The 19,452-nt window shown below is 41.7% G+C and overlaps 1 protein-coding gene across 5 annotated transcripts in view; it reads right to left on the bottom strand.

The window, feature by feature from the left end:
* LOC125463210 (peroxisomal succinyl-coenzyme A thioesterase-like) overlaps window positions 1-19,452 on the bottom strand; it is a 78,801-nt gene that overhangs the window by 24,362 nt on the left and 34,987 nt on the right. The window contains exons 2-6 of one of the 5 annotated variants that reach the window (XM_048554145.2): window positions 12,394-12,561; window positions 9,556-9,652; window positions 7,909-8,115; window positions 6,577-6,676; window positions 4,617-4,807 (exon numbers count right to left, since the gene is read on the bottom strand). In XM_048554145.2, coding sequence (XP_048410102.1) covers window positions 4,617-4,807; window positions 6,577-6,676; window positions 7,909-8,115; window positions 9,556-9,649 — 592 coding nt within the window. In that variant the 5' untranslated portion in view covers window positions 9,650-9,652; window positions 12,394-12,561. The other 4 variants (XM_048554146.2, XM_048554144.2, XM_048554142.2 and 1 more) reach the window with 4 other exon arrangements.

Genomic DNA, 19,452 nt, shown 5'->3' with positions numbered 1-19,452 from the left:
AAATAAGTGTCAGTAAATTGGGGGAGGGAGTGCTTTTGGGCAAGTGATCATAATTCTGTTAGTTTTAAAATAGCTATGGAAAAGGGTAGACCTTATATAAAAATTAAAGTTTTTAATTGGAACAAGAGAATTCTGATGGTACAAGACAGGAACTTTCAAGGAGTAGACTGGAGTAGATGAAGAGATGACAAGCAAGTGAGATAATAGGAGTTCAAAGGCCTTATGTTCCTGTTAAAGAGTGAACGGTAAAAGGCTGGTAAGAGTAGGGAACCCTGGGTAAAAAGACATTGAGGCACTAGTCAAAAATAGGGAGTTATATATTAGGTATAGACAACTGGGATCAAGCGAATCTCTTGAAAAGAGGTATAGATAGAGTTGATGGTAGTTGTCTTTTCCCTGAGATAGAGAATCTCAAGACTAGGGGCCACATTTTTAAGGCGAGAGGAGAGAAATTTAAAAAAGACATGAGGCAAATTGTTAACAGAGGGTGGTTTGTGTGTGGAATGAACTTCCTGATGTGGTGAATGAGGATCCAGTTACAGCGTTTAAAAGACATTTGGATGGCTACATGAATAGGGAAGGTTTGGAGGGATATGGGCTAGGAGAAGGCAGGTGGGACTAGTTTAGTTTGGGATTATATTCAGCAATGGACTGGTTGGACTGAAGAGTCTGTTTCCACACTGTATGACCCTATAACTATGATTCTTTATTCAAGGCAAAGTTTACCACGGTGTACTAAACATGATAACAGATTTAAGCCAACGTAATTCTACGCTCTTGAATACAGAACTTCCTCTCAAATCAACACTTGTGTTGTTTCTTACAACTCATGACCTGACTATATTCTTCCCAATAATTTAGGGGCTTCCCAGTGCTCTGTTCCCTCTTTAACAATATGCATCAACATCCAACCTTTAAATAGGAAAACATCCTATGTAAAGAAATTTACAGGAGCATTATCAAACAAAATTTGACACAGAAACAAAGGACAAATTGCTTAAAGAAGTAGTTTTTAAAGGGACAGCATAAAAGAGGAAACAAGTAGAAGGCCACAGAAGAATATCAGGGCTTGTATCATGGTAGCTGAAAGCAGTATTGCTAACAGTACAGCAATTAAGATGCACAAGAGAGCATACTTAGAGCAGTGCAGATACTGTTGGAAGATCGCAGAGCTGCAGGATAGTAAAGGAAAACAGGAGGAGCCATGGAGAGATTTGAAAGCAAATATAAAGGAGTTTAAAACAAAAATGCTTCTTAACCTGCAGACAATCAACAAAAACAAGCATGCTTGTTCAATGGGGCTCGATAGGAGTTGGGACATAGGTAAGACTTGTAGTTTAATGAAGGGTTGAAGATGGGACACTAGCCAGCACTGCTTTGCAATACTCAAGTCTAAAGGAAACAAAGAGTGAGGTTTCTGCCACAGATGACCTCAGGCAAGGCTAGAGTCAGGCAATACAATAGGGTATGGAGAGATATGGATACAGTGATGCTGTAGATATATGAATGGAAGGATTTACAACTGAACGATATTCTCAAGCACACAAGTGATAGCAACTGGAGTAGACCTTAAGGCCTGTCAATCCTCCTCTGCTATTCAGTGCAATCATGGCTAATCTCAGGGTGGAGTCTCACTTGCCTACTTGCTCCCTTGATTACAGAGAACAAAATCCAAGCGTCCCAACCTTACAATGCACGTATTCAACAATGGAGTTCACCAGGATAGAAGATACTAAAGATTGACAAACATTTCAGTGGAAAAAAATTCAGGTCCTAAACCATTTTATCATGAGATGTTACTCACATTTTAGATTCTCCAATCAATGAGAACAATACAAAACCACTTTAAAATTTGCACCTGAGATCACCTCTCATTCTTCTACATGCTCAAATTTATTCAATGAGTCATCCCAAGGAGTAATTTAAATGAATATTCACTGCACTGCCTCCAAAACAAAATATCCTTTTTAAAATGTGAATATCAAACATGTGCCTAAGTATTCCAGGTATGATTTCACCAAGGCTCTGTACAAATATAGCATGTCTTCATTCACGTACTCCATTCTTCTTTTAATAAAAGGCCAACAGACGATATAGCTTGATATGCGTGCATGCTAACATTTTGCATTCCTTCTGAAGACAATCTCAAGTCCTCATAAACATCAACATTTACAAGCTTCATATCTTTCAAAAATATTCCTCTTTTCTTTTAGAAATACTTCTGGATTGGAGGAGATAGCAAGTGAGAGAAATCTATTCTCCTGAATTTGCTAAGGGTACATTTATGAAATACTGCTATCTTAGAACATTTGATAAAAAAAATTCTTTTATTAAGTATTTTAACAGATAAAATTATGCCAATTTCTTTTGTTACTATTTTAACAATGGTGCAAGAATAAAGAATGTTTTGCATAAAGCCTCGCAGTTGGACCAATCAAATCTCACTTGGATCACAGCACCTCACACATGCCTTTAAGTAAAAGTTAGCGTCTAGGCTATCTTGATATATTTTGAACGGGTTTGGTCTGGTCCATGACATTTGGGAGTCTTTATCATACCTTTCTAAATGCTTTCTTCCTTTGATAATACACCAAACTTTGTAAAGCTCAAACTTGGCACATCCAATCATTTCATTCTGACTTACTTTGCATTTATTCTTTTTAATCTCAAGGTTCTGGTCTTTTTACCTCAGTTGTTTGATCTTTTTGTTTGGTTTATGCAAATATTTCAGGTATTTTAGCACAATGGGGATCCAATAAGATCACTAAAAAGGATTATCAACATATTTCAAAGTGGGCCACTTCCATCAGCACTGCCACCATTGCATCCTCAAAATCCACTTCTGCTGGTCCACAACAAAATCATTGAATCCCAGAGACTGCCAACATCACCAAGCAATTGAGGTCATCTTCCTACTAAGTCAATAGTGTTGTGCAGGTCACATTGCCTAGATAGGCAACAATCACCAGGCCAACAACATGCTGTCTGGGGAAGCTATCCATTGGCAAACTGAAACGTACAAATATTTCAAGTGCTAACTGAACGCGCTCTTCCATGTGCAACATCAACGATTGACAGTCTAAAGTTCAGGCTGTAGATTGTGATGCCTGAAGACACTACACTATACTGAGCAAAAAACCATGAAAGAGAAAAGAAGAAAGCTAATTTTCCTGAGTGTTGACTTCATCTTCACTTGTTCCAATGTGGAAGAATCTGCCAGTCACGGATAGGCCTGATTAGCAACCAGCAGGTCTGCAACTGAAACTTTCCTAAATTATTTGTCTAAGATAAAACACCCAGAGGGAGAATTTTGATATGTACATTAATGATACCAGTACAATCTCTTGACTCTTCCACTATTGCTAAAATTATCAAGTTGCTTGTCTGACACCAGTCCTGGATGAACAGAAATGTTTCCTTTTAAAGGAATGGGAAGGCTGAAGCCATGGTTTTTGGTTCCAGCTCCAGGCTCTACTTCCTTCCTACAGACTCCATCCCACTTCCTGGTAATAATCTGTAATTAAGCCTGTCTGACTGGTATCACATTTGATCCCATGAGTACTTTCTGCCTCCCCAATTTCAAAAAAAAATCACTAAAATTGGCTACATCCACCTACTTACTTTACCTGATGTCTTTGTTATCTTGAGAGTTGGCTATACCAAGAGTCTTGGCTGGTTTCTCACAATGAGCAGCCTCCCACTACCCTGCAACCCAAAGATTTTCCAAACTCAGCTTCTGGTATTTCACTTCATACCAGTTTCTGTTCCCCCATCATTGCTGTGCTCCCTGGCTTGCACTGGCAGACAAGTCAAGCAAGGCCTTGATTTAAAAATACTCACTTATTTTCCAAGTCCACTCATAGCTGCACTCCTCCCTTTCTGTTACCTTCCCCAGCATTGCAACCCTCTTGAGATGTCTGTCTGTCCTCCTTAAATTCTGCCCTCATGAACATTGTAAATGTAATCATTCTACCAGTGGTCATTCCTTCATGCACCATTCCCATAACACTGGATTCCATTTTTTTTTTGTTCATTCACAGGATGAGGGTGTCACTGGTTAGGCCAGCATTTATTGACCATCCCTAATTGACCAGAAGGCAGTTATGAATCATCCACATTGCTGTGGGTCTGGAATGACAAGTAGGCCAGCCAGGTAAAGATGATACGTTTCCTTCCCTAAAGGACGTTAGTGACCAGATTTTTCCGACAATCAGCAATGGATTCATGATTCTCATTCGACTCTTAATTGCAGATATTCATTGAATTCAAATTCCATCATCTACTACGGTGGCATTCAAACCCAGATCCATAGATCATTACTTGGGTCTCTGGATTAACAGCCCAGCAATACCACCACTTGGCCATTGTCTCCCTCATACCTCTTCGTCCAGCTTCCTTTTTAAGAATGTCTTCAAGAACTTACATCTCTGACAACCTTTTAGTCATTTGACTTAAAACTTTCACATGGCTCAGTATCGTACTTTAGAAGTGATGTCCATTAATCACCAGATACGGATAACCACTGAGAAAAGATTGAGTTAAAAGTATCTAAGGCATGCTGGATACAAACAAAGATAAATCATGAAACATTGCCATTTTCTAACAGTTTCCATTACCTGGGGGAAAGAATACTGTCCCAAAAACAGGACCCTCTTTGAGCTCTAACCGAGTAATGCCTGGTGCCATGTAAGAACGTTCTAATACAACTGACGCCAATACTGCCTCTTTGTCAAAATTCCTGGAAATCCATCCATCATACACAGAGATGGTTATCAAATATGGAACTGTCACATTCTTCTTTCTCAGCCTGAAAAGTAAATTGACATATGTTGCAATGTTAACTTGTAGCTGCCATGTTAAAATAAAAAGAAAAATGTGATGCCATATTGTTTCCTGTTTAAAACAATACGTCCTTTGACTATCTTCAAGTGATTTTTAGACTTTTTAAATCAATTAATTTGTACAGAGATGTTATAACACAACTCTGGAGGAGGTGGGACTTGAACGAAGACCTCCTGGATCAGAGTTAGGGATACTACCACTGCACCACTGGACCTGATGTGATCAAGGTTTATTTCATCTGCATAGATATTTTATAAATCGAACCCTTTGGGGATGCTACTGCATACCTTTAGAACTGTGGAACTTGAAAGCAGACCTCCTGGTTCAGAAGTAGAGATTCTACCACTAATCTGGTGATTTTTTTTATTATCCTGGGGTTATTTCTCGAACCCCGACAGACTCACCAGTCACACAGTCGGCATGCTAATGTTGTAACTAGAAACATGTAGCTTTATACAAACTTTACACTATCTATTGCTCAGTATTACCCCTGATAACATTGATACAAACTATTACACAATTACATTCTGTAATGATCAAATTCACTTACTTCAACCTGTACAACATTTCTTCATATAATAACACAATGGACACACTACTTCGCTATGGGTCATTTTACTTGACTTGAAAAGTAAGTTTCAAACTTTGGCCCTGTTATCTCTTTCTCTACACAAACTACTGATGCTTGACTGCCTGTTCCAAAAGCTTAAATTGATCCTACTTTATTTCAGGCTATTCACAAACAATATTGCTATTGGACCTGTTGCCTTTCTGATCCTTTCGGGCATGGTTTTAGCATCATGTCGAAAATTCATCTTTCCCTGTGTTGCAATCAATCTGAATATTCTGGCAAAAATGTAACCGGTCGTCACAGGTGCACCTTCCAGCAGTATGATGAACCTTAGTTTGAGCATCTCTTAGGACATTCAGAATCTTCTGGCTCAGATCTTTCTAGTATTTAATGAGAGCATAATGAATGCAAGGTAATTTTAGATCACCAAGGCTAACCAACAAATTGATTCCTACTTATAAGTCGAGCAAACACAAAGATAACTTCTCAACAATTTAATTTCTTACTGTGTCAGACTCTATTCATCTTGCAGGAAAAAAAAGAATGAAAACACTAAATCTAAAATAGCTGCCACTCCATCTCTGGTCTTTTTAAAAAGGAATGTCCAAAAACTACAAACTATGCTAATAACGAACTTTTATCTCTTGTATCATTACTTAAATCGAACCTAGGCCAATGGAATGAAAGTCTCCTATCTGTTGACTGCCCTAAATGGAGAATTTAAGCCGACTCAGACACGTTGAGTGGGGATGGGTCCATAACTCGAAATGCATAGCAAATTCACTTCAGTAAGCCCACTTTGTGAGTGCTGTGAGAAATCAAAATAGATCATAATAGTCCAGAAGGGGATATTGTAGGGGTTATGATTCAAGTACAATATTTAGATTTGATACAGCAAGCTTCAAATTGATTACCAAGTTTACTAAGAAGTGGTTCTGTCCAAATGTACAAAAACAGCATTTATTTCTGTTATATGAAGATCACCAGTGAAAGTGAGAATGAAATGAGGACAACAGAAGAAAGCAGGGAAGGAACATATCTTCTTCAATTTCTAGAAATGATCACAAGTTCTTATAAAAAAAACAAACAGAAAAATAAGGAGCCCCCACTTAAAGAAAAAGACAGACCCATGTGGTTAATGACGATAGAATATTTAAGAATACCGCATGCCAGGGCGACTGCCAGGTACAAGCTTCATACTCCATATTAAGCCCATCGGTTCCTGGCCTGTGTAAGTGCCTCCACATGACTTGTCTCTGGCGACTGAATAATACCATTAGAAGTTATTTATTATAGGCTCCTGATAGCAACACTTCTTTCTAGAAGAAAATGTAGATATTTTCACAAATTAACAACATTCCAGTAATAAGACATATATTAAATTTTATAAAACTTTAGTTATGTGAGTAAGTTTGGAATCAATTTGATTGACAAATTCAATGAAAATTTTCTGTTTCAGTTTAGATTCATTAAAAGGCTCCAATAGGCAAGATATTGTGGTGTTGACAAGGTTGTGTAATTTGTAGTCCCAACTATTGCCTAACTTCTCCATGTTCTACACTTGCAGCTTATAATATCAATGAATGGTATTATGTAGAAAATGTCTGCAGAATCCGCTGGCTAGAATCAACTAACTGAAGGCTGGGAGAGAGAATGCAGATAATTTGTTATTTTCTAAATTCTAATTTCCTAAATTTCCAAGGGTTTTTTTTTTGTTTGGCTGCAGAGAGGGGAGTGCCAGATGGTTTGATCCTCAGGGCCCCAATTATTTATAATCTATATTAATTACTTGGATGCAGGGATAGAAAGTATTATAACCAAATTTGCAGATAACACTAAAATAGATGGGAAAGTAAATTACAATGAAGAAATAAGACATTTACACACAGATATGGATATCTTAGGTGAAAGGGCCAAAATTTGGTAGGTGAATTTTAACCTGGATAAGTGAGAGATTATTCATTTTTGTCAGAGGAATAGAAAAGCAATTTATCTAAACAGACTAAAACTTCAGACTGCCGTGGAGCAGAGGGATCTGGGTGTCTTCACACATCCAATCGCAGAAAACTAGCATGCAGGTACGGTAAGTAACAAAGGAAGGCAAATGGAATGTTGTCATTCACTGCTACAGGAAGAGAATACAAAACTAGGGATGTGTTGTTGCACCAAGGCATTAGTGAGACCACACCTCAAGTACTGCATACAAATTTGGTCCTCTTACTTGAGGAGGATATAGTTGTGTTGGAGGCAGCTCAGAGAACATTCACTAGATTGTAAGAAAAACCCAATTTTTCACAAAGAAAGAAAGATTGAGCAGTTTAAGACTCCACTCACAAGGGAGAATGAGACAAAATCTAATAATACAAGATACTAAATGGGGTGCTGCTACTGTCAGAGGCAGCTGCCCTTGAGGGTTAAAGGTTGTCCTTAATGTTTCAACAACATGAAATCACTTTTTATGAGTAAAAGTAGCAGCACAACATAATTGCTCAAACCTTGAACAATTCCTTCTGAATTACTGACATAATGGCCATATGCCTCCCACCAATCAGCGTCCTCAGACAGCAGTCTTGACTGTAAAGTGACTTGTCGGTTGGGCCTTAAATGTCTAATCTCGAGTTTGACCGGTTCATCCACAAGTCCCCTTGATGGTTCTGCCATGATCATGGGTGCCACACAGTAACTGTATCTTCTCAGAGCACCTAGATTTAAAAGAAGAGTACATACACTACTTATAGAATGGAAACAAGTTTTAGAAAATGTTACACGTCTCCTGATATAAACAAAAATTAAAACAATTCCACTTCCACCTAAAGAATCTGATCATGCAGATTGACAAAATGCATGTTTGGCAATGAACAAATCAGCAACAAGTTACATTTAATAAAGGACACAATGTAATAAAATAAGCCAATGTGTTTCTGAAGAACTTTATTAAAAAAAAGCAAAATTTGACATCAAACCACAAAGTGAGATATTATCCCAGGTGACCAAAAACAGGAGGTAAATTTTAAAGAGCATTTTAAAGAGATTAGAGCTTGGATGTGCCAAAGGCGTTCTGGATGGGAATTCCAGATACTGGGCCCCAGGCAACTAAAGGCATGGTCATCAAAGAAAGAACAGTTAAAATCAGGTATGTAGAAAAGGCTGGAATTGGAGGAGCATACAGTTTCGTAAAGCAGTACAGAGATGGGATTTTGGAATACCAGAAGGTAAGATATTGCCAGATCTGGAGGTCAACAATCAAACAGATAATATATGAACAGTACATAGTGAGAGTTAGGATATGGCAGAAATTTGGACAGGTTCAGGTTTATGGTGACAGAGAATGGGATAGTGGACAGGAGATAAGTGAAATAATGAAGTTTAGTCAACTCAAAGCTGAGTGGCTCAGCAGCATATGAGCTAAGGCATGCATCAAGATGAATAAAGTTATGGAGATAGAAGATGCAACTCATCTCAGTTGTAAACGGTCTAGTTTAGCCTTGGACAGTGAATGCTGGGTATAGACCACGTGATAGGGGCAATGGCTTATGTCCTCCCAATACGTAGCTGCAGGGTATTCTTATTTTTCATCCACATACTCCCCTCTGTCTGGCTGCTTGTCTGACATATATTTTTGAAAGAGCAGAAATACCCAGCAGCAAAGTATTGAGAGGACACAAGGCATATGAATGGGATAACAAAGTGTGGAGCTGGATGAACACAACAGGCCAAGCAGCATATTAGGAGCACAAAAGCTGGCGTTTCAGGCCTAGACCCTTCACCATTATCACTGATTTGTGCTCCTAAGATGCTGCTTGGCCTGCTGTGTTCATCCAGCTCCACACTTTGTTATCTCGGATTCTCCAGCATCTGCACTTCCCATTATCTCTGATATGAATGGGATACTTTTGTTTCCACTAGTTTGACTTACTTACATGAAATGAGAGTTATTAAATGGTTCCTTATCCATCAGTGGTAGTGACAGAACCCCACATTATGATTTTAGCACAATGGGATCTTAAAAAGAGCTACATTTTGCAATAATCAGTCATTACACAAAATAATTGGTGAGTAGACCAGACTTAATAATGAAATGAAGATATCATCCAAAATTTTGGGCTTAATTGAAAAGGTTACCTGAGAGTATTATACTATACCTGAAGGGAAGCATTTTTGAATAGACATTTTAATGTTGTTGATGTTATTAAGATGGTTGTACGTATAGGATCCTCGTCTCCAGAGCGATTTCATAACCTAGTAAAGTAACAAGTGAAGCAACTGTGAAAATGTTACAACTGGGACTAACATACATAACAACAATGATTAAAATTACCATTGGCTTGCTATAATCATAACTTGTTTTTGACCAATTACACAATATCATATAATTTGATTAAGTAAATGAATAACTCCAAATGTGTAACCTATGTATATGCTTCTTTGTCACATTTTAAACAGAACTAACAGAACAGAAAAATGTGACATAAAAGTTACTCAAGTGTTTTAAAAAAGTAGCAACAGGGATCAAAACTCTGATTATAATCTCAGATGGAGGAAAATTGCAGAAATCTATGGAAGAGGGATTTCAAAGTCCTCGTGCATGAACCACAATAGCCAATATACAAGTTCAGTGGGTAACTGAGATGGCACATGGAATTTTGACAGTCATTGCAAAGAGAATGGAGTATAAAAGTAGGGAAATTTTACTAAAACTATACAAGGGACGAGTCAGATCATGATTGGAATACCATGAAGAACTGTGGGCCCATTATCAAAGCAGCAGGCAGTCTAAAGAAGCTTGACTAGGTTTATAATGACGGACAAACTTACAAAGAGAGGTCAAGTAGGTGGGGCCTGTACACACTAGCATTTAGAAGAATGAGTGGTAACTTTATTGAAAGACAAAATTATTACAGTATTGACAGGGTAGATGAGTAGAGACTACTTCCCCATGTTAAACAGTCTACGATCAGAGGAAATAATCTCAGAATGGGGGGGGGGGGGGGGGGGTCACACATTTAAGACCGAGATAAGGACAAGTTTCAGAGGGTAGAGAACTCATGGAATTCTTTACCACAGGTTGTGGTCAAGGAAAAATCATTAAGTTCATTCAAGGCTGAGATGCAGATTTCTTTTTTAAAATCAGTCAGGGGATCAGGGTTATAAGAAAAAGGTTGCAAAGTAGAGATGATGGTCATCATATCAGCCATGACCTCCCTGAATTCAAAGCAGGCTGAATGAACTGAACAGCCGCCTTCTGCTCCTACATCTACCTGCAACTAGCCTTAATCACAGTGACCTGCCTTCATGAGCCAATAAAGCATTAATAAACCTCATCAAGAAAACTAAACTGCTAACAAGTGTTTGAAAACACTTTTATTGTTTAGAATCAATAACATCCTTGAGCAACAGTCTTTTGTCACTTGTTTCTGGATGGCACAAACAGAACATTCCGTTTAAACTACTGTGTGTCCAAAGATACACGTGTCTTATCACAAATGCGATGATGCCAAATAATTTTTTAAAAAAACACAAAATAAACAAAAACAGATCTTTTAGCCAAATGAAACATTCGTCTCAAACCTGTTGTGCCACTAGTCAGGGGCAGCAGAAAACTCCAGAGAGATGAAAGCAAGTGGTTTGAATAGCCAGCAAATGTAACTCAAAAATACTTCGAAAAAGCTGGCTGTGGGCAGGAGAAAATGGACTGTGTAAACTCTACATTAAGTATATCTGTAACTAGAGTTGCCATAAAATTGATAGGAACATGCAGAGAATTATCTGCAACATAGAATCACAGAAACAGAGAAACTGAAGTAAGGGAAAGAAAATGCTGAGTGATCAAACCTATTGTGGAGGTAACTCCAGAGTTGTCAGATGTTTGAATACTGTCTGCCCTCTTAACCAAAGTCACTTTGTAGGTTGTTCATGTGTCTTCATAATTAGCTATGATACAAAGACTAAGTTATGATTCATTTACCCCCACTCTCTGCTTCCAGCTACCCACTCCTACACCATGAGCTCTTATTTGCCATGGTATAATGATATGGCACTTTACCTCTTATCCAAGTGTATCTATCATACCTACAAGTTTCTCTTGCATTCACTTTACTAGTTACTTCTTCAAACAAGATTGGTCTTAAACAAAATACACCTACTCTGCCTAATCGTAAGATTTTCTGAACGTCCTATTAACTCCTAAATATATTCTACAACATATCTTAGGTTTACCGGTCTATAGTTTATAATTTTGTTTTCTTTCCGGCATCGAGACATTACATTAGTGATTTTCCAATCAGCTGCTAACTTCCCAGAATCCACAGCATTTCAGATCATATCACTGTATATACAATCAACGCTACCACTTCTTTTATGATCTAGGATTGCAAGTTATGAAGTCCAGCTAACTTTCTCTCATTCTCCAGTCTCCTTCATTTATAAGCACGCCTGATTGATTTGTAAATCTGCCAACCTTCTACCTACCAAATCTTACCAGCATTGTACTTGAAACTACGAGCATTGATTGCGATACGTAGTTGCTGAGGGCAAGAGAACGCTTTCGGCTATTATTTAAGCCGCGCAGACAAACTGTGTAGAGTTTGCACAGTCCATTTACCCTTGCCCACAGCCAGCTTTTTAGAATTTCAGCCGTGACTACATTTCAAACAACTACAACACTGGCTGTGAATTGCTTCATGGGTACCGAGTCGTGAAAATTTAAAAAAAACAGCTGCCGAGCGATAATCTCATCCTTCGACCCCGAGCTCTGCTGCTCGGGGTGGGGAAAGAAGTGAGGGCTAAAGGAAGTCCTTACCCGCAATTGAACACAATAAAATGAGCTGATGTCTTCATTAAAACGAAAGGTACGAAGTGGGGTCAATGAAAAAAAAATCCAAAAGAGAAAGTTTCGAAACAGAAACTGAGCGAAAAATAGCCTCACCGGCCGCTATGATCTAATGTCGGGGCCACCTCCATGAGGCGCATGCGCTACTCACCGGCACGAGCAGGGACCGTTGAACGGCGCCGATTCTGTGTCACTGACGGGAGGGAGGACAGTCATAGCATCCCTACCGCGTGGAAGCAAGCTACTCGGCCCGTCGAGTCCACACCGACCCTCTGAAAACCATCCCATCCCATGGCCAAGCCCCACAGCCTGCACATCCCTGTGTGAGAAATGAAACATGTCCATCATGGGCCTCCTGCACTGCCACAATGATGCCACCCGAAGGTTGCAGGAACAGCAACTCATATTCCGCCTGGGAACCCTGCAGCCATATGGTATCAATGTGGACTTCACCAGTTTCAAAATCTCCCCTTCCCCTACTGCATCCCTAAACCAGCCCAGTGCATCCCCTCCCCCCACTGCACCACACAACCAGCCCAGCTCTTCCCCCCCACCCACTGCATCCCAAAACCAGTCCAACCTTGTCTCTGCCTCCCTAACCGGTTCTTCCTCTCACCCATCCCTTCCTCCCACCCCAAGCCGCACCCCCATCTACCTACTAACCTCATCCCACCTCCTTGACCTGTCCATCTTCCCTGGACTGACCTATCCCCTCCCTACCTCCCCACCTACACTCTCTCCACCTATCTTCTTTACTCTCCATCTTCGGTCCGCCTCCCCCTCTCTCCCTATTTTTTCCAGTTCCCTCCCCCCATCTCCCTCTCTGATGAAGGGTCTAGGCCCGAAACGTCAGCTTTTGTGCTCCTGAGATGCTGCTTGGCCTGCTGTGTTCATCCAGCCTCACATTTTATTATCTTGGAATCTCCAGCATCTGCAGTTCCCATTATCTCTGAGAAATGAAACATGTTGTTTCTGCAGGTAAGGATGAATAGTGGGATCTTGCAGAAGCAGAAATTCACAAGATTTTGTAGCAGAAGTTTATCATTAACCAGAGATTAGGTTCTGCAAAGATGGCAGTTAGCACGACCAGAAACATTCTTTCTGCAGACAAGGACATGGTAGAGATAAGGGTGTTGTAGCAGAGGCTTATTTCTGCAAACCTGAAGATTCACGCATACAGCATGTCTAGTGCTCTTTAAGATAGCCAAATGAGGATTGCAGAAAAAAAGGGAATGGGGCCTTCGGCCGGCAGAAAAGGGAACAATAAACAAGGGCTGTCAGGCAGGACATGGAATGATAGGATAGGACCAATGGGAGCAGGGAGGTGTGATTCTGCAACTCGTAAATTGTATAAGAATGTTTAACTTTCTTTGTGTGTGTGTGCCTGTCTAGCAGACACTCTTTCTTGCAAGATCGTACAGAATAAAATTGTCTTGTTTCTAAGTCTTTGTCTCAGGCTGAATTTGTGAGCAGGGACTGTTTCTCACAATTGGGGGCTCGTCTGGGATCCAACACTCTGGCCGTTCGACACTCTTGGGACGACGGGGAAGGCGCGCCTCACCGATTTCGGCAATCTCCAACTCCCTTGTTGGTCGTTTGCGGTTTGGGCGAGTGCGATCCGGACTGGGAGACCCTGGAAATAAGACGGGTAGACGCGGCGGGTCTGGTCGGGTAACTCTTGTGCACAAGACTCGGGTCAGGAAAGGTCTTAAAGATCAGGCTGAATTTGTGAGCAGGGACTGTTTCTCACACCTGGACACAATGGACAATTTAGTATGACCAATTCATCTAGCCTGCATAAAAACCAAAAGAACTGCGGATGCTGTAAATCAGGAACAAAAACAAAGTTGCTGGAAAAGCTCAGCTGGGCTGGCAGCATCTGTGGAGGTGAAAACAGAGTTAATGTTTCAGGTTTAGTAACCCTTCCTCAGAACTTCCACCTAATCTGCACATCCCTGGACACTATTAGCAATTTAGCGTGGCCAGACCACCGAACCTGCACATCTTTGGACTGTGGGAGAAAACCAGAGCACCCAGAAGAACCCCACGCAGACACGAGGAGAATATGCAAACTCCACACAAACAGTCACCCAAGGGTAGGACTGAACCCTGGGTCCCCTGGTGCAGTAAGGCACCAATGCTGACCACAGGGCCACCAAGCTACCTTAAGAGGTTTGGCAGCTGGACTGAATGATTTGACTATACTGCTGGGCTTAAAAATTGGGGTAGAGAATAGTGCGGTAGCTGCAACAATGGCTAAGTTAACGCCTAGGGAAGAACAACAAATCAGTCCTGATGTGTGGGCGAGAGCTGTTAACGCAGGGACCTAACTATTACCCCGTTGGTAATCACACTGACTCGAAAAGATGAGACGGTTTGGGTTAGACAATACCCTATATCCTCTCTCTTTATGAAATGACGTTTGGATTACCTTTCTTGTGTGGAAAAGGGGAATTACCAACTGTAGAGTTCAACGATAAGTTTTTAAAGAACTATATTGTGTCGCTCGGTTCTTCTTTGTCTGTCCTTAGCAGAAAGGGTCTGTTGACTCAGACACCTCCACTAGAGTTCGCAGTACATCAGATACGACCGGGTGATTGGGTCTTGATCAAAACCTGGAAAGATACCAAACTACACCCAAGCTGGGAGGGACCGTTCCTAACCCTCCTGACTACTGAAACAGCCGTCCGAACTGCTGAAAAAGAGTGGAGTCATCACACTCGTGTCAAGGGTCCGGTGGACGCTCCTTCCCCTCCGGCCGAGTGGCAAGCTAATCCTACAGACAACCCTTTGAAAGCCAAACTGAGCAGAAAGAATGAACTGAACTGATATGAGAGACTATTAAGTATTGGTTAAAATTTTTTTTTGAATTGTAAGCGTTGCGCGAACCCACGCCTCCCGGGTACTTAAAGGGTTAGGGAATATACAGGTAAAGGGGGGGGGGGGTTGGGAAGCTGAAATGAGCGGGCAGCTTTATGTTGTTACAATAATATTGGCGCTAGTTGCCAAGGGGGTTGGGAAGAATCATTTTACCGTGTTATGTCACAATTATGCTAGAGTAACAGGGCGTACTGACTGTTGGGTATGCGCTGCGATCCCACACCATGGAGAATCCGGAATCCCTCTCACGGTAGTACCATTTACCCATAGAGAGGTGTATGAGGTACAATAATTTGACTTGGGCTCAAATGATACAAAATGGAGATCTGAAAGGGGTGATTATAAATTCGCGGGATGGTTCCCACGACCAGCTCCGAAAACCCCGGGTGCTATCGACGGCCTTAGGGTTTCCCCACCGAAAGGAGTAGTCAATACTACTTGTTTCTGCAGTCAGAATGACAGCGCACCCTTCCAGTTAGGAAACTCATCTTGTGTCGCCACAAGCCAAGCTACTGGCACAAATGTACCCCACATATTGAACGGGACATATTGGATAGGTGGCCTAGAGGCCTATCCCTTTAGCCCCGGGGAAAGGTACATTCGGGTGACCAAATGCGTAGGAAGCGTAGAAATGCAGGAATGTTATGATCTTGATCTAACACTGCCTCAAAGTCAGAAAGGCTGGCGTGGCTGTTGCTACCTCGCCTACCTAATTCCCCATCTGAGGCTGTTAGATAAAACCCCAGAAATAACTCAGAATGGGCAGGGAGGGAAGCGGACACCCCGAGAAATAACCGAAGGGGATCACTTCCTCTGGACTTTGATACCTATGTATGAGACTGCCCGAGCAGGAAGAGAAATACAAAAGTTGGCGCCTTCCCTGGAGGAGTTGGCCAACAATACTGCCGATGCGTTGGCCAAGACCCAATCCCAAGTGGCGGCCATAACGACCGAAATGATTGCCACCAGGCTAAAGACTCTTCAGAATAGGATGGCTCTAGATTGTATTCTGGCAGAGAAAGGTGGTACCTGTGCACTAATTGGGGAAGAGTGTTGTATGTACATACCTGACGTTTCCCATAACATTCTGGGAATGGGGGAGTTGGGGATTACCTGGTTGGGGAAAGTGGTTGGTTAATTTGGCCATCTATGGATTATTGATATTAGTGGGTCTGGTGGTGGGGTTGAATGTCCTCAAATGGATACTGAACCGATAAATGACATCTCTAGGGGAACGAACCCTAGTACATCACCAGATGTTTTTACAATCAGCAGATGGTATGCAACAAAGAGAAAGCCAAAGAATGCTTCCAGAGTTCGAAAAACGAACATCACAAAGAGTGATTTAAGGGCTAACCATGTACAAGATTGTGAACCTCAACGCCAGCGAGCGTAAGAGGGCAGAAAATGGGAAAATGAATTTTAAAAAAAGGGGGCTTAATTAGTGCAGAAACAACAGTTTGAGAAAAAGAAAAAGGGGGAATTGTGAGAGATTAGAAATGTTGTTTCTGCAGATAAGGATGAATGGTGGGGTCTTGCAAAAGCAGACCATTATAGTCACAAGATTTTATAGCAGAAAGTCACAAGATTTTGTTGCAGAAGTTTATCATTAACCAGAGATTAGGTTCTGCAAAGATGGCAGTTAGCACGACCAGAAACATTCTTTCTGCAGACAAGGACATGGTAGAGATAAGGGTGTTGTAGCAGAGGCTTATTTCTGCAAACCTGACGATTCACACGTACAGCATGTCTAGTGCTCTTTAGGGTAGCAAATGAGGATTGCAGTAAACAAGGGAATGGGACCTTCGGCCGGCAGTAAAGGGAACAATAAACAAGGGCTGTCCGACAGGACGTGGAATGATAGGATAAGACCAGTGGGAGCAGGGAGGCCTGATTCTGCAACTCGTAAATTGTATAAGAATGTTTAACAGGATGTGCCTGTCTAACAGACACCCTTTCTTGCAAGATTGTACAGAATAAAATTGTCTTGTTTCCAAGTCTTTGTCTCAGGCTGAATTTGTGAGCAGGTACTGTTTCTCACACACGCAGCAGCTGCAGTCACTGAGATATACGACAACAGTCGGCCGAAGATCCTTCAATAGCACCATCCAAGCTCATGATTACGATCTGGAAGGACAATGACTGCTGATGCATGGAAACTGTAACAATTCAAAAATATTTATGGCACTTAGTTCTGGACTTACCTAGGTTGAAACATCGATGCATTTTGTCAAATGTGTTTTTGATTTTAAAGATGAACTTCTTGTGAAAGAACGACTTAGTTGAGCTGAATCAACTTGAAACTGGATCCTCATTAAGTGAATGAGCTAAGCCTTTTATAAGTCTATAAGAAATAGGAACAGGAGAATGCCGTTTAGCTTCTCAGGCCTGCTCAGCTATTCCATTGGGTCATGGCTGATTCAACATTCCTCATGTCCACTTTCCTACCCTTTCCCTGTAACTGTTGATTCTCCTATTGATCAAAAATCCATTTATCTATCTCAGCCTTGAATATACACATGGACTGACCCGCAAGTTTTACTCCCTTCACAACTGACTCTCTGTGACAAGAGTATGTACCATCTACAAGATGCTTGGCAATAATTCACCAAGGCTCCTTTGACAGCATCTTCCAAGCCTGCGACCACTACTACTTACAAGGACAAAGGCAGCAGAAGCATGAGAACATCACTCTCTACAAGTCACACACCAACCTGACTTAGAACTTTGTCAACATTCCTTCTCTGTTACTGGGTCAGAATCCTAGAACTCCCTTCCTAATAGCTCAATGGATGTCTATACACCCCAAGTACTGTAGTGATTTAAGAAAGCAGTTCACTGCCACCTTTTCAATGCCAGTTAGGAATGAGCAATAAATGCCATCCTAGGCAGCTGTACCCACATCCCATGAATGAATAAAAGAACAATCTTTTAGAAAACCAGTGGATAGAATCTCAGCATCAACCCTGTCAAACTTTCTCTGAGAAGTAAATATTTCAATCAGATTACCTTTTATTCTTCTAATCTTCTGAGAATATAACTGCATTCCACTTTTCATTCTTTTCATCAGCTAACCCTTTCATCCCCAGAATCAATTTAGTGAACCCACATTGCATCCCTTTTCGGTAAATATATCTTTACATAGGTAGGGAAACTGAAAAAACACAATTGTGCTCTCATCGGGGAAACCAAGCGGAGGCTTAGGGACTGCTTTGCAGAACACCTATGACATTTCCATCCTGGGCCTCCTGCAGTGCCATAATGATGCTACCCAAAAGTTGCAGGAACAGCAACTCATATTCCTCTTGAGAACCCTGCAGCCCTATGGTGTCAACATGGACTTCACAAGCTTCAAAATCTCCTCTCCCCCTACCACATCCCAAAACCAGCCCAACACATCCCCGCCTCCCTAACCTGTCCTTCCTTCCACCTATCCCCTCCTCCCACCTCAAGCCCCAACCCCATCTCCTACCTACTAACCTCATCCTACCCCCTTGATCTGTCCATCCTCCCCACCTACACTCACCTCTGCTGGCTCCATCCCCGCCTCTTTGACCCGTCTGTCTCCTCTCCACCTATTATCTCCTCTATCCATCTTCTATTCCCCTTCCCCTCTCTCCCGATTTGTTTCAGAACCCCCTTCCCCTCCCCCATTTCTGAAGAAGCATCTAGGCCCGAAACGTCAGCCTTCCTGCTCCTCTGATGATGCTCAGCCTACTGTGTTTACTCAGCTCTGCACTTTGTTATCTCAGATTCTCCAGAATCTGCACTTCCTGCTATCTCTGAGACAATGTTTGGACATCGAGCAGTTTTGTTGCCGCCTCCGCCTCCACGCTAACTTCTTCACCTGTGAGTCTAACCCTCCCTCCACTGACTCCCCTCTCCCACCTCCAAACACCCCCTGCTCCTGGACACCACCCCAAGGCCTCCTACCCTCCCTCGACCTCTTCATCTCCAACTGCCATCGAGACATCAATCGCCTCAACCTCTCCACCCCTCTCACCCATTCCAACGTATCCCATGCAGAACGAGCAGCCCTCCACTCCCTCCACTCCAATCCCAACCACACTATAAAACCAGCGGACAAGGAAGGCGCAGTTGTAGTATGGCGCACTGACCTCTACATTGCTGAGGCCAGGTGCCAATTCTCCAACATCTCCTCCTATCGCCTCCTTGATCATGACCCCACCGCTGACCGCCAAACTATTATTTCCCAAAATATCCACAACCGCATCACTTCAGGTGACCTCCCACCCACAGCCTCCAACCTCATTGTTCCCCAACCCCACACTGTCCGTTTCTATCTCCTTCCCAAACTCCACAAACCTGA

The sequence above is a fragment of the Stegostoma tigrinum genome, chromosome 25 (assembly GCF_030684315.1).
Source record: "Stegostoma tigrinum isolate sSteTig4 chromosome 25, sSteTig4.hap1, whole genome shotgun sequence".
Classification (NCBI taxonomy): Eukaryota; Metazoa; Chordata; class Chondrichthyes; order Orectolobiformes; family Stegostomatidae; genus Stegostoma; species Stegostoma tigrinum.
The sequence above is the reverse complement of the archived record's forward strand: the minus strand, read 5'-3'. Positions and strand labels throughout refer to the sequence as shown.